This window comes from Labrus bergylta, chromosome 12 (genome assembly GCF_963930695.1).
Source record: "Labrus bergylta chromosome 12, fLabBer1.1, whole genome shotgun sequence".
NCBI classification, from domain to species: domain Eukaryota; kingdom Metazoa; phylum Chordata; class Actinopteri; order Labriformes; family Labridae; genus Labrus; species Labrus bergylta.
The window spans coordinates 25876084-25892106 of record NC_089206.1 but is presented as its reverse complement, the minus strand read 5'-3'; the positions used below and the strand labels follow the sequence as shown (position 1 = coordinate 25892106).

Here is a 16023-nt window from a genome sequence, read left to right as displayed (position 1 = left end):
TGCACGACCAGGAAGCCAGCAGTGAGATCACTTTCCAGAAATCCCCTTCGGTGCTGTCTCCTCTCCACGACGAAGAGCCAGAGCGACGTAGACCGAAAAGATAAACACAGAAATAAAGGAGTTTGTTGCTGCCTCATATTCCGACGGGTTTGAGCTGAAATAACAACAAATACATTGAAGGTAAGACGGCTCTCTCCTCCCTAGCTATAACGTTAACGGTTACCTAGGTTTCGTTTATCTTACAAGCTAACATAGCGGCTAGCTGCTTTCTCCCCTGCTGTTAATACTGGAACAAAGACGATGTGCTAAGCGACTCAGCTCAAAAAACAACTATTTTTTGTGTTTGTACATATATATTTCCTCTTGTTTACGTTTTAAATAACTACAATATCTGCTTGTTAAATCAGCTAACAGCCGACCGATTGGTGGACGTACATTTTTAATGACCGCACTGTATCTTTTAACAACACCTTGTGTTGAAACTCGCTCAGTATTATTATATAACTACAGCTGTGTTTCCTAACTATTTTTTTACGCAAGCATTTGCCTCAATACTAGTATTGCAGGGGGATGTTTAATCCATTATAATTAGGCAAACGTTAGTTAAGCCCTACGCATTATGTCTGATCCTATGTAGTTCCTGTTCATAGCGTTCATATAGCAGCTCATGGTGCCTGTTTATAAAGAATAATGGTAAGGTTAACGCTAAGATACTCGTATGCAACGCCTAATTCAATGTTATATGGCAATATAGGAAATTAAAGGAATGAAAAACATATAGCATGCTCATCATAAGGATTACAGTGAAAAGGGTGTGGGTCACTCAGTACAGATCTCTGTTTCTTTTCTCCGTGGTCAGTCTTCCTCCTCCCTTCCACTCTTTCTGTCTCTTTCCCAGCCATGTCAATAGACCAAAATAAGCTGCCAAGAAGAACACATTCTTTTAGATAACTGATTAGTTCAAGCGAACTGAAGTTAGTCCTGTGTTTTCCTCTTCAGTTTCCATCCAAAGCTTTTGATTTGCTAGCTTCATGCTTTCAGTCTTGCGTAGGAACAAACACAACAGAGATGTCAAGCTTCCTGCAGTACAGCTCTCTTAAAAGCAAGACATTGCCTGTTTATATACAGCTGACAGCTAGACTCTTAACTGTGTAGACCGGAGAAGTAAAGAGGGTTGTTCGATTTTCACTCAGATAGTGCCTCGATTCAGGTTTCAGACAGTCAATTTAATTGTAGCATCCAAATAAAATTGTGCATTGAAAGCAAGACCTGAACTGGAAAAGATTTATTTGGATGGAAACACTTGTATTTAAAACGTTGTGCAGACATACCAAAGTCTTTACAACAATTTTTTGTTGTTTGGACTTCACACACTGATAAATCAGCGCAGCACAACCACACATTTTAAAACAGATATGCAGTAACTTAAACCCCCCCCAAAAAACCTGTAACTGAATAAACTGAGGATATGAAGAAACTGTGTTATGAAAAAAAAGTAGATGATCATTTAAACACATTCAATAAAATAAAAACTAGATATAAATGACGTGCACCTGCTTTATTCTGTGTAAGTTTCAACAAATGGTCCTTTTCATGCTCAGGTAATGCCAAAAAAATAAGTCTGTGTCCTGGTTCCCGTGGTTCAAATGAGTAAGGAATATAAAGTGAACAAACAAACACAGCTGAAAAGTAAACACTAGAATGGATTAAAATGGCCCTCTGTGTCGCTGACACAATGATGCACTTGTCTGTGAGGACTAAGAATAACTGGATAGAGTAGTGGCTGGAGTGGCTGGGAGTGTGAGATCCTGCAGTGATGTGTTTGTGTTTTCAACTATTTGATTATCGTAGAGACTCATCCTTTCGCTTACTTGTGTCAAATGCATGTTTGGCCACATGTTCTTCCAGTGTGCGTATATATTATCAGAATTGGATCCATCAGGTGACCTGTTTTGTACTTAAATTGAAAATGCCCTTTTCTGATGAGTAATGTTGACACAATCTAGTGTCTTTGGGGTAGTATTCTTTGGAAATTATCCATTTCAGGTACAACATAATTGTTTTTTCAACTTGACAGAGTATTTTTTATTCCTAAGCCATGTCTACCATCTCACTCTGTATCTTTTTGTGATTTTCTGTACTGCTTTTGGTAGTTGTCCATAATGTCTGTTTAATTATACTGTAATCCTCCACACTGTGTTTTTCTGTTCCTTATTGAGCAAGGGATGTGCACATAAGTCTTGTGATTGTGACATATAATTGTCACAGTGTGGTTGACAGTATGGGTGAGGATTCTTTCATGCTAAAGTTCATCTTGCTGTATTTGGAATTTGCAAATGACACAAGCAAATTATAATTTGCTTTTCTTTTGGATAAGACTTTAAAGGGGGGGGTGGTGAGCTTTTGAAGAATATGTTGCTGATGTTGAATAGCTCTGGTCTTGGATTAAGACAATTGAAGATGACTTTGCTTATTCTGTTTTAAATTTTAACACCAATCTGTAACAAGCAACCAAACAATCAAATAATGATAAAGAGATTAATTCAAGCTTTAAACCTTGACATAAAAAAACTGAATCTTGAATATTCTACATTAGCTAACAATAGAGGTCAACTTTAAGAAGCAAAATCTCCTAGCTTCCAGAGACTCAAACAAACTTAGGTTTATGACTCATCATTGTGCTACTTAATGTCTGTCCTGTTCTCATGTATTGTATTATCTGAGTCAGCTGACAGATTAAACAGTTTGTTTCCTCTTTCTGTCATGCTGTTTATTGTTTATGTGGTGTTAATCAATCTTAGTAATCAAAGCAAATGTTATCTCAAGATACTTTACAAAAGATGTAATGTGATGCGTTCTTCAAATTTAGATTGTCGGATGTAAAGTGTCCTTATTATAATGTTTTAAACCATCACCCAGTGCTTAGAAAATCAAACATTTAGATACTTTTATGTCCTTTTGTGTTTTTTCCTTCCTCTGTTTACTCGTGTATTATGTTGTTTGACAGACTGTACTTTACAAAAGTCAGCTGTATGTAAGTTATGTCATAGTTCGAACTACAAAAAAAGCTTTATAATTAAACAAAGAAGTTGCGCAATGTGATTTGAGTTTGAAAATAGATGAAAAAATAGTAGCACGATCACCCTTTCCCTCCATACTTCTTCTGCCTGCCTCCTCTCTGTACTCCTCTCACTTGGTTTACAGTTTCGTCTCACCTCCACCTTAGAGTCACCCAGTGTGAGGGCAGGGTTAGACAAGAGAGATGCTGTGTCATAAAAAAATAATGTGACTGTGATGTAACAAAGGCATGACGTACGTAATAGTACTCTAATTGTTTCCTTGTGTTACACATCCTGAAGGTTTCTGTTTGTGTCCATTAGCTCACTTGTTTTGGTGTTTTGTGCTGCTCTTCTATTTCTGGAGTGAATTATTGTTGAAGATTTGTAATTGTTTCTTCTAAATAGAACTGTGCTGGATACTTACATTCTGGACATTGGGTCTATTTATCTTTAACATATCTGTCACACTTAAATGCTACTTATGAGTTTGTACAGGAAATGCCTTTGATACAGTCGAGACTAAAGTGAAAGAGCACTGAGCATGCAATGTGTTTTCATAATTTATTAGCCTGAACAGATCAGCTTGTTTTCAATGAAAATCTGTTCTTGTGAACTGCTTCAAACAGTAGACTTACACCTACAAAGAAAACAAGTTTCACGGACTATCACTTACTTACTACAAACGAAAGCAACAATGCAGTGCGACTATTCATTAGGGATGGCCGGGTATCGAATACCGGTACTTTTTGGCACCAGCATGTGATTGGCCGGTACTGGGAGTACCGTTAAGCACATGGAAAAACTGTGCTCTCGTTAGTCCCTCTTATTTAATGCCGGGCTGAACATGCTGTGACAAGCTTTTCTTGCACATTTTAGAGGGAGGCACCTCGTTGTGTCTGTGTGTGTGTGCCGGTATCGACCCTGCCTCTCTGTGTGCCGAGGCTCAGCTGAGAGCAGACTTCAGTGTTAGATAAACATGAGCAAAATAGATAAAGGAAAGAAATCGCAAGTAATTGACTACAGAGACGCTCGTCGTTACAACAGTCTGCTTCAGAAAACACCAGAAACAAAGGTGGCATAGGAGGCCTTAACAAGTTTTCTCATATGCTACGCAGGCAGGTATGTGCCTCATGATGAATCAACAAATGAGTGAAACCCTTATGGACTCGCACACCCACGCACTGCAGGTCTAGTGTCATTTAAGTTCACCAGTGTTTAGTTCTCAGGCTTTTGGATGGAGATTAGGATTGGACCATTGTTTGTGATTTTTTATTTCTGGGAAAAGAATTATCCTCAAACATCTCTTCTCCCCAAAACATACCCACCTCGTAGAATTGTTGAAATATTAGAAAAACCATAACCAGTGTTGTGATCATGGTGATTTAACATATTACTCCATTATCTTGGCTCAAGATGAACTAATTGGCTGTATTCAAAGCGAACCACACAGATTTTGAATAGCAAACTGGATATAATTTTACTGAGCTTGAACAGGGTGTGTAAAGTAAAGCTATGGGCTTCAGAGAATACCTTTGGCACTCCAATTTTGTGCCATTTAAAAGGTGTTGTCCATTAACCAATAACGTCATTTCTGGCATACAGTAAACTAATAAAAGCAAATAGATTGGAAAACATGTCTTCCTACTAAATGCCAGTCAAACTTTCTCACCTGTTTTTAGAGCTGGATTGGGTTAATGTCTAACAAGCAGAGTTTGATTTGATTCTCAGTGTACTCCTAAGAACTAGCACTCCTATCACATCTCACAGTCGTTTTATTCAATGTAAATACCTGATAACATGCTTCATAGTAATGAATATCATGAAGGTCATATCAGGTGATCTTGGTTAGTGGTCTGGTGAGCTTTGTTCTCTTATAAAACTTTGCCATCCTTCCTTTTCTGAACGTCCTTCACTCACTGCTGTTTGTGTTTTCCCTGCAGCATGTCCCTGTATCCATCCCTCGAGGACCTCAAGGTCGACAAGGTTATCAAGGTAAGTGTGTCAGGTTGGATGGATTTTAGCACATCTATTTGGAGATAATCATCAAGTTAGCTGTAGTCTGTATTAGCCAATACCACTTATTTCCCTTTTTTTTTTAATTCACCTTTATTATTGTTATCCTGAAGGGAATTAGATCTGCAGCAGGTACACAGAAGACAAGATCAGAAATACAGACACACAAACATCCACAGCTCAAGTGAAAAACACTGAGCTGAAACAGTTCAGACGCAGAACAGGAAAGTGCATTAAGTCAAATAAAGTGTTACGCAGTCGATAAAATAAATAGCTATAATGCATAATCAAGCTAAAAGGACCTTTCTTTTTACAAAAAAGGAAATGTATTTGTAATGTACACTTTTATTTGACTGGTGCTTCTGATTGCTTCGTAGGCCCAGGCCCAGTATGCCCACGCTGCCACCACAATGCCAGCCATCTCTGAGGGAGCCTACCAGCCTCAGCCTGTAACTGCTGGGATGCCTGGATCAAGTGAGTCTGGCATGAACTGTCCATGTTTATGAAAATGGCACAAAAACCACCCTCCTTCTCTATATTTTAACTGTAACACATTCATCTATATCCACTGTCCTATTTATACATGTAATTTTGTCTCCTCTTCCATGTTTATTTTTAACTTTTTGCAATTCTATTAGAAGAAAATGGGCCCCCCACACAGTCTATGATATCTATCTCTTTAGCTCTGTTTGTCACTCTGTTTCTCTCTCGCGTTTATTCTCTTCCTCCTCAGAGGTCTATGTTTTTCTGAGTTTGTGTCAAAGGAAACATGAACTCGGCAGTAAGCCAGAGTTAGAAGGAAGAAAAGAGTTAATGGGGGAAAAGGAGTTCTTTAGAGTTTGCAGAGCAAATCTTTCTGCCTATTTTCACTCACTTTTCCCCCTTTTTTTCTCTTCTCCCACTCATTCACTTTCTCTTTTCTCTGTTTGGATTCTAAGTCCTATGGGCCTTTTGGGCTTTTGTTTTACCTCAGCAGAGCTAGCTGTGAGTCGCCATGGAGACTAGCTCTGGCAGTTGTGCTGGGACTATTCCTGATGGGAGAAAGAGAGAGGAGGAGTTGAAATGAAAAGGAGGGAGAGAGAGACCCAGGGGGTGTAGGGGTGAGCAAAAAGAGAGGAGAGGAATTTTTTTCCACCCTTGTGTGAAAAATGGAAACAGAGAGAGAGTTAAATGTGAGAGACTTGATCAGCTCTGATCAACGGCCCATCCAGATGCACTGATAATGTAAAATTGCAGTCATTTAGTCAGTCAACCTGACCTTAATTACTCCTGTTAATATTTTCATGGCCCATCCTTATAAACACAAAGAGGCGTTTGGTTCCACCGAAGACACAAACAGTACTAACTAATCTGTACTCCCTGTTCAAGGAATGTCAGTAAATGTAACTTCATTTGACAGCATTCCTCTATCCAGAACATCCTGCATTGTTTTTTGTTCAGATTTATTTTTGGGCTTTTTGCCTTGATTTGATAGGACAGTAGGATAACGGGAGAAAGTGTGGAATGCCATGCTGGAAAGGAGCTGCAGGTTGGGTTTGAACCCAGGCAGCCCTCTTGGAGGACCTAACCTCTAGCCCAACTGTGCCCTGGGCATTGTTGCTGATGTAGACCTCAGGTCTACAGTTACTGACGCTGTACTCACACATCAGTCCTACAGTCATAATCAGTTACTGATCACACCTGTGGACATTTTACACCACTGAAATAACATATTAAATGCAAATTGATACAAAAACTCATAGCATTCCTAAATGTCTTTGAAATCAGTGGCACTTGATTAACTGATTAAGTCATTGTAGCCAGTAATTTGAGTATTAAGAAAGAATCATCCAAGAGATTTCTGATGGGACATGAAGAGAAAAAGAAATGTAGAAGGAATTGACTCCCTAATTTGGAAACAAGGGTTTATGTTCAAAGGTAGTTTCCTAAATACTGAAGCTTAAGGGAGATTTCTGGGTAGAAAGGGTGAAGTACAAGAACAGTGAAATGCTTTTGAATTTAATGAAAGAGCAAAGTTCTTTACCAAGCATTATTTTTATATTTGTATAACTGTGAAGCAAGATTTTGTTAGAGCTGCATTAAAGAGCAGGCTGTGAAACAGCACAAAGTCATGAATAGAGAGAAAAAGAGAGGGTAACTGGCAGCAATGACTGGACATTCTCAGTTTTTGCAATAATGAAGCAAGGATTTGGGGAGGTCCTAGTGTAGGAGTGTGAAGTGAATCATGATCTGCATTTTGGGAAGTTTTATATACTTCATATGCTAAGCTTGAAACATGTTGGTGTTTCTTCCTCCCGAAAGAAAGGCACAAAATACTTAATTTATGTAGTTTATGTGCGCTTATTTTATTTCAGCAGAGCATGAGGGTCTTTTATGTGTTTCACTGCCTGGGCACTGTCTCTGCACTGCTCATGTGTTCCAACATAGTACTAATTTGTCAAGGACAATAAAAACACATCCTGACTGATACATCTCCTTAAAAATAAGTTTGTCTCAGAAGCAACCCCAGGATATGAATTTAGGCTTCTTACCTGAAGAAGTTACAACTGTTTCCTTTTCTTACACCATGTTCCAGATATTTCTCTGGAACATTTACGATACTTTCCTCAATAGGAAATGCTTCAACAGCTCCGATATTAGACAGTGACTCTCCACAGAACTAGTGTTGAATGGGATAGATGAATGAAAATATATCCATCTGAAAGTTTTGTCCCTGACCTTCACTTTCTGCACCATCTGTCCCAGCAACAGAACCCTCTGTCCTGCTGCTGGCCAGAGTAACATGACATGCTTGCAAGTGCGTAAGTTTATCTAGCTGGTCTAAATCCAGACTTTTTTTGACTGGGGCTGCCCAGCTGGGCCCTGACTTAAGCACGGGTGGCGTCAGAAATCAATATAAGCACCAGCACATTCTGACAAGTTGCTATTTATCTTCTAAGCTAATGCTTTTGCTTTGTGGGAGATCTGGTCAAATGAACTGCACATCAAGTGCTAACACTTGCTAGACTGTCCAGCACAAGTACTCATGTATGCTGCTTTGTAGCAACTGTTCAGACTTTTTCCTCCTCTCACTTCTTTCCTCACATGCCCTTTCTTTCACCTTTGTCTGGATACATGCAGTAATCTGCTGCAGAGGCAGGGGCAGGCTCCTGTCATAGGCTTTCCATCATAACAAGGGATTGAATACTGATGCCTGGAAAGTTTTACTGCACTGCAACACCGAGTGCTCATTATTAGCATTCCTCCAATGGAGGCCTGATCCGATGTGATGGACAGCATGAATAAAATATAAAGTATGGGAAAGAATGAGATCCACTTAAATCACGACTTATGGACTTGTGTTTGCACATCTGTGAACTGAAAACATTACAAAATAAATATGAATGTTTATAATCTAATTGAGGTTAAATCACCTGTCTTCATTCAAGTAACTTTCTTTCTCCTTGCCCTTTTTTCTCCCTTCCTCCTCTCAACCCTCTCGGCATCCTCCTTCTCTCCTTCCTCCCAGGCTTGTATCCGAACCTGGAGGAGCTGGGTAACTACATGGGTCTTGCTCTGGACAGCGATGAAGTCCAGAGGAACCTGGCCCTGCTGCCTGTGGCTGACAATGTAAGTGTTTGTTAATAATGCATCCACAACTTCAGTTGTTTTCATGCACATCAAAGTACTCCACAGATTCATTATAGCACTCTCATAACATTGTTGGAGTCGAAATCAAAAGTAGTGAGCTACAGAGGTTTGGCAAGCTTTCTTCTTACACCACACCCCCAGCTTGTTTCCATTTTCAAATTTGTCTCGACAGACACTTACTGGAAAGACATTCCTTCAAGACATTTCAGACTTCACACAGCTCCCTCTAGAGACACAGAAACCTCCATAAAACTACTACCTAATACCTTTTAAGACAATTCAATGTGTCAGATCACTGAAATTTCATTTTACATTTTAATTTTGCCCAGAAGTGGTTGCTTTTATAATTGTGGTACATTAACAAAACTCTCTTTATAATATAAAAACCCCTTAAAGCCTCTCCCTTCAAACATTCAGGTCCAGTGTTTTAAAAAAACAACAACCAAAAAACAGTGTTTTTGTTGTTTTTTTCCATTTGATTAAACACAACAGTATTATGTTCCTGGATCACCACATTACTGAGTGACTCACCACAGGCCTGGAGCTGTGTGTGGGAGAGTGGGAGCTCTTCACTCCCCCTCAAACCGTTAGTCTGTGTGTTTGTGTATCATACACATGCAAGGATCTCTTACCACCCTAGCTTAGTCAGCTGGCATGTAACCATCTGTGTTTTCTGCCATTTGCTGATATCCTCACCTCCACAATGATTTATTTTTTTTGTCTTCAAATGAATTTTAATGTTACATGCCCCCATAATCTATTATTCCTCTTCTTCTTTCTCAACCCTCCCTTTCTCCTGTCATATCTTCTTTGGCTTTCTCTTCCCTCCTCAGCAAGTGGCAGTGCCCTCCAGCTCAGGTTATGGGGGCATGGTTCGGCCAGTGACAGGGACCGATGTGGGCATCCGGAGGGCAGAGATCCGCCCCGGATTGCGGGAGATTATCCTCTGCAAAGACCAGGATAGGAAGGTTGGACTGCGGCTTAGGGCCATCGACAACGTGAGTCAGCATCATGAAACTGTTTTCGCATGAATAATTCAGCTCAGGCTGAAGGCCAGTCATCAAAAGCTCTTTGACAATAAACTAATAGCTGAGGAAATTCACACCCACTTTTTCTATTTTTCTACTCAAGTTAAGGAAGATCTGGGCCAGACTCTGCTTCACTTGGTTTAAAAAGAAGATCCATATTTTACCGGTTTCTCTCAGTGTACAGAGCATCCTATGGTTTAACATGTAGAACACGGGGGGTTTCATCAATTAACAACTTTTATTAGACGCAATGTACAACACTGTGTAGAGTTCCTATTCATTTAAGTATTCATTTAATAAAAGTTTATCCAAACTTAATTTGAGCTTTCAGTGATCACAGTAAGTAAAAAGGTACAGACCCCCCCTCACCACCCTTTTACACCAGTAGAGTGGACAACCAGTCTAAGTGTCCTTAGTTAGTTTTGCTGCTGGCATTCATTTTTCTTTATTTGTTTCACAGTTAAGGCCTGCCTTCACGTTAAGATGCAATAATTATGAAACACATGCATGAAGAGGTCTGTAAGTAGCTTTAGCCTTAGCTTTAGATTACCACATCAGTCTGAGCTCCTTCTGTGTAAAGCCTCTGATAAATAGTTAGAAATTAGACGTTGTTTATCACAGGGCCTGATGTCTGAAGTTAACAAACCATTAAGACCAGATGCAGCTGGATTGTAATGCTATACATTTGCTTTACTGTCTTACTGGACTTTAAGGAAGGACATTCTTAGAAGTTCCATCCTCCCACCATGCACAGGATCTATTATCTCCCAGTGCATTGATACAAATTGTCTTATCACAACTAAAAATAACATGTTGAGGACTGCCTTGGTATGAAGACCCATCACAAATCCTGCGAGAACGGGCGATTTCAGTTATTCTGCAGTTGGGAGAACAAAAACAAACAGCATGTTGAAAATTGTTGCCATATGATCTTTCATCTGTGCCTAAATAATGATCACACTGTCTTGTAATTATTATGGATGGTGTTGTTTGGATTTGATCAATACCGGTACCAATACTGGTACTGCCGATCGATACCGATACTTATTGTTACAACTCTTTATTATTTGGTGAAAAACTAAATACATGGCTTGAAAGATGTCTAAATATAAGACATAAAATATGCAACTATAGGTTTCATCACAATAATGGGATTAGTTTCATAATTTAATTTAAAATGACTATATTTTAAGTAGAAACATCATGGAAATATATGCCACCTTAAGAGTCTTGCTCTTATGGTTATACTTGGTTTTTACCATTTAATTAGTCCATTAAAGTTAATACACAACATGCTCTGTGATGCTTCTTACAGTACGTTAGAGCTTTTGCTATCACAAGCGTCTGTGTGCAGTAATTACATTTATTTTTCTTTCCTTCAGTTATTTTGCTCATATTTATCTTACATTCAAGTCTCCTCTCAGCTGAGCCTCGGCACACAGAGAGGACGGGTTGATGGCATGCATATACACACACACACACACGCATAGACACAACGGAAGCGACTGCCTCTAAAATGTGCAAGAAAGGCGAGCTGCAGCTTGTTAGGCTAAACTATTTTAGTAGACTTGTCTGCTGTTTGGCTGAAAGCAAACAGTCCATGACCTTAATGGCACCCCCGGTACGGACCAATCGGGTACCGGTACAAAAAAGCACTGGTATTTGGTACTCATCTCTAGTAGTAACCAATGTTTTAGTAAAAATGAACTCTACTTGAACAGATCAGACAATAAGAGTGCAATAAAATGACTGTGTGTGAGATGGAGCATGTTCATTTGAGTTGCCATGGATACACATACAAAGTATGTTGGCTCATAACAACCTAACAGGGTGATAATATTGCAAAGTCGTGTACAAAAATGTAAAATGATACTTCATTGCAGAGATGGATAAGGTAATTCAGCAAAGTTATAACTGCAATAAGTTTACAGTGTGTAATGCCTGCCATCTAATTCTGTGTTTTGAAGGTGTTTCCTCCTCTTTCCTCTGCATGTCCTTGACTCTTTCCCCAAGTTAGTCCTTTGTTTTAGATCCCATTGCCTGTGTTGCCTCTTCCTCTGTTCCTTAGACTTATTTTCAATGTTTTATCTCTTTCCTCTTTCCTCTCTCAGGGTATGTTTGTCCAGCTGGTGCAGGCCAACTCCCCTGCTGCCCTGGCTGGCCTGCGTTTTGGTGACCAGATTCTTCAGATTAATGGACAGAACTGCGCCGGCTGGAGTGTCGACAAAGGCCACAAGGCTTTGAAGGCGGCCGCTGAGACCCGCATCGAGCTCGTGGTCAGGGACAGGTGAGCAGAACTGATCACATTAATGTCCCAACATTAAAGACTGTTTTTTTTGTTTTTTTTTTACTTGATTCAACTTTCTCAGTCTTTGAGTTTTACTGAGGGAAGGTGAGAAGTTTTATTTGATTAGCTGCTGGACTAATTATTAATGTATTCATTCATGAGCTTAATCAATTTGCTCTTTAAGCGTTAACTGATATATTCTCTTTAAAGTTTCAGGACTTTCTGTAATAGCTGAAATGTTTGGCTCCCTCTGCTGGCTGTTTCAATCACTTGCACCTAACTGATGACATGTTATTTTACTTTTGTTTTCATGAAGTTGAACAAATAGATTTTCTTTCTTATCTTATTTTCCTATTAGTCTCAAAGTTGTTAATATTTATTTTTTATCATTTATATATAGTTGTAAACTTACAGAAACGTGGTAGTTTTCAATAAAAGTCACGGTCTGTGTTTTATCACAATGCTTTATATTTCTGAACCGTGTTTGGGTGCTGTGTGTGTGTTTCTAGGCCATTTCAGCGCACTGTCACGATGCACAAAGACAGCTCAGGCCATGTGGGCTTTATCTACAAGTCTGGTAAAATCACCTCCCTGGTCAAGGATGGATCTGCTGCTCGCAATGGCCTGCTGACTGAACATTACATCTGTGAAATCAATGGGCAAAACGTTATTGGACTGAAGGTCAGACACTGCTTGTCTCTTTAAGTGTTGCTCATTGATGGATATAAACTGTTAACTAAATGGTCCCTATATGAGAAAGTAACATACTCTTTAAGATGAAATGAATTTCACTTTTCATGTCTTGTAGAAAATTAAAATTAGAACATACATACACATAACCTGTGATGCTTGTTTAATATTTGGTGGCTAATGTGAATTTTGTATTGGAATAGCTGCTCACATACTGGCTAAATGTAGTTTAACATGGCACCATGCAGCAATTTAAGTAAGTGCAGATTCAACCAGCGTCAGTCTGTTCAGATGTGAAGTGAAAAAGTGTTTAGTTTGTCTCAGTCGTGTGCTCATAGTTTGCTTCTAGTCCGCTGTTTTACATGAATGCTTTTAGTTTGATCCTGCACTGTGATTAAAGCTTTGAATATATTTTAAAATAAATGTAAAAAAATAATCAAAAATTGTGCAGTTATTCATTTCCTCAATTCACTGCTTTTTTTAATAAAAATTTGCAGGATTCTCAGGTCAAGGACATTCTGACCACCTCTCCCACCGCCATGACCATCACCACCATGCCCAAGTTTATCTACGAGCACATGATCAAGAGGTAGGACTCAATGTTTTTAGGTTATCTCTTATCATTCACTAGGCATTGACACAGGGGGAAAGTTTACAGTAGATCAGAGTGAAAATTTGCCATATTTGATAATGATTTCCGATCATTGATGGTGAATAAATGAAATAATGTGGTTCTTAAGTTCTTCACTGATTGAAAAAGCAGAGCTGTGTCTGCAGTGCCAACATGCTCCAATATCCATCCTGAGCGAACAGTCAGCGAAACAGTAACTCCACTGCATCTCATCAGCCCTGTTCTTGGCTCAAATAAATCGGGCTAAATATCCAACTGCCAAAGCACTGTAAAAAATGGAATAGATATAGTATAGTATAGAAGTGTTATCCTCATCCTGAATGTCCTCTGTACCCGTAATCCTAGGAAATAATTCATGACCACATATCAAGATCAGTTCTAATTTCCAACTTTTTTGAAGATCTATTGTTTGGCTTTTTTTTTGTGTGCCTTTATTGGTGAGATAGGACAATGGATAGAGTCAGTGGGGAGAGAGAGTGGGTAATCACCTGGGAAAGGAGCAAATTTGAAAAGATCAAATTTGAACCTGGGTCGCACGATCTAGAGGACTTAGCCTCTGCACATGGAGGGCACACACTAACCACTGAGCTACCAGCACCCCTAATTTCTACATTTTAATTCCACAGTTGTTCTCTTCCTCATTGAAGTGTTTAAAAACTGCAACAATCTGTTCTCTGTGCAGCGTCTCAAAGCGACTGATTCTGTTCCAGTCTCCCTGTGTTTGTTTGTTCTGTGTAAGCAGGATGCTTTATAAAGTCACTGTAGAAAAAACAAAAACAAATGTATGTTTTTGGAAAAGTGATCAATTGACATTTACCCCCCCAAACCAGGTGCACTAACATAGTTTCATAAAACAACAGCATAAGTAGGTCCACCTGAAGCATGAGATGTTACACCACAATAACTGTAATTTATATCTTAGCTGACAAACTCCTCGATGTGATTCTTTATACCAGGATGTCCAGCGGTCTCCTGCGATCAGCCATGGATCACTCTGTCCCAGAGGTGTGAAGACGAGGAGGAGGACTGTAAACTGTCAGGATGTCTACAATACAGAGATATCTCTCTCACTCTCTCTTTCTCTCTTGTCTTTCTTCATATCTGTATATCTCTCTCTTTTCATACCAAACCACCTCCTGCATCACAATCATCATCTTGCTTCATTTTCTCATCCTTAACATAAATCTTAAGATGCCTTTTTTTTCTATTCTTCATTTCAGTATTTTCTTTACCTCTTCAAAATGTCCTCTTCTTTTTTTTGACATGTCCAAGTCTTTTCTTTTCTTTGTATGTTAACCTTGTATGCTTAGTATTACCTGTTTTTTCTTGTTTTGTATTTGAGGTTTAAGGACAGTACAAAATGTTATTTTTTAAAGCCATGCACACTATCACGAGTCCAGAGCTTCCTCCTCATCTTGGAGAAGAATCATTGTCATGTGACTTTTGATCTTGAAAAAAGCCAACCGTCAGTTATCAGATTAATACCACAAAGAAAACGGCTGTGCTCCCCGTCCCTGCTCTCTGTCCCTTATGTGTGTACATAAAAATCTGAGCTGAGTTCAAACCCATGTCCTCAAATGTAAAAAGAAATTGCTGACATGTTTTAAGATTCCAGTGTACAGGTGTTTTTACATGGCCAGTAAAACTCAACCATTTTAGCATCATTGTCTTTAGTTTAAACCATATATTTGTGTAAAACAAAAGAAAAATGTCTTTTTGTTCATCCCTAACATTGATGGTCCCTGGATTTGAACATAAAAGAGAGAGTTTCATCTTCTCAAGAGATAGCGATTTATCATTAAACCACATTTCCCGTCTCTATGGGCCAATGTAGTCATGATGAGACTCTGATATGTTGGATTTGTTGGAACATTCCCGGGGGAAGTGTAGAGAACGGGGCAGCACTAGATGTTCGTTCCCCTATGCAGCTGGGATTGAGTCCTGTCCACCAACACAAAACAAACAAAGACCACAGTGCAGTAGGTATCAGGAGCCAAGTGGAAGTTGTTGTCAAATATGGTCCTGTTGTGTTTCAAATACATTTTCGAGGGGGATTGTTGACATTTGTTTGGACAGGATATGTGCTGGACACACCCACTAAGTGCACTTTCCACTACCTTTTTAAAGGGTTGTTTTTCCTGTTTCCATTTCAATAGTAAGTTCAAAATGTTAGTTTTTTTATCATTGTGTTTGTGGTACCTCATGTAAATGAGAGAACTCGTAAGAAACAAACATGTTAGCTTTAGGAAAGTACTAATTTAATGCTGAATATCCTATGCTCAGATTGAAGTTTAAAAATCCACATCATGGGTGAAACCAATAAATGGTCTCTTCTCTGCAAAATGTCGAGATCCTCTGTAATATTCCTTCTTATACTGAGGGGGGCAGAGCGCACATTTGTGAACTTCTGCCTGATATGTAAAGTTGCTCCTTTTTATGCTGTTCATGTTTGGATGCATGTATTCCTTTAATTTTCTAGGTATGCAATCTGATAAACATCACTGTCATTCTGTAAGAAAATGCTCGAAAAATCTAAAAGTTTATACACAATTGTGACCAAGATAATATTGTAAAACAAATAAACAGTCTTTCTGTTCACATAAACTAGGTAGTGCTTTCTTTAACTAAGTCAAATCGTGTTGTATTAACATGCTGTATTCTCAGGATCTCTATGCTCTTGAGTAT

At 39.0% G+C, this 16023-nt stretch overlaps 1 protein-coding gene across 1 annotated transcript; it reads left to right on the top strand.

The window, feature by feature from the left end:
- Nucleotides 1–15942, top strand: sdcbp2 (syndecan binding protein (syntenin) 2). The gene is made up of 9 exons (XM_020635349.3): nucleotides 1–180; nucleotides 5000–5051; nucleotides 5450–5546; nucleotides 8581–8681; nucleotides 9536–9700; nucleotides 11842–12017; nucleotides 12527–12698; nucleotides 13205–13296; nucleotides 14295–15942. The coding sequence occupies exons 2-9, from the start codon at nucleotides 5001–5003 to the stop codon at nucleotides 14347–14349; spliced, it is 909 nt and encodes a 302-aa protein (XP_020491005.1). The 5' UTR covers nucleotides 1–180; nucleotide 5000; the 3' UTR covers nucleotides 14350–15942.
- Nucleotides 15943–16023: the final 81 nt, after the last annotated feature.

Bases quoted from the DNA above. Each gene is read 5' to 3' on its own strand.
- sdcbp2 (XM_020635349.3), top strand. From the start codon at position 5,001: ATGTCCCTGTATCCATCCCTCGAGGACCTCAAGGTCGACAAGGTTATC. The intron at 8,682-9,535 runs GTAAGTGTTTGT...TTCCCTCCTCAG, and splicing joins TGCTGCCTGTGGCTGACAAT to CAAGTGGCAGTGCCCTCCAG. The intron at 12,699-13,204 runs GTCAGACACTGC...AAAAATTTGCAG, and splicing joins AAAACGTTATTGGACTGAAG to GATTCTCAGGTCAAGGACAT.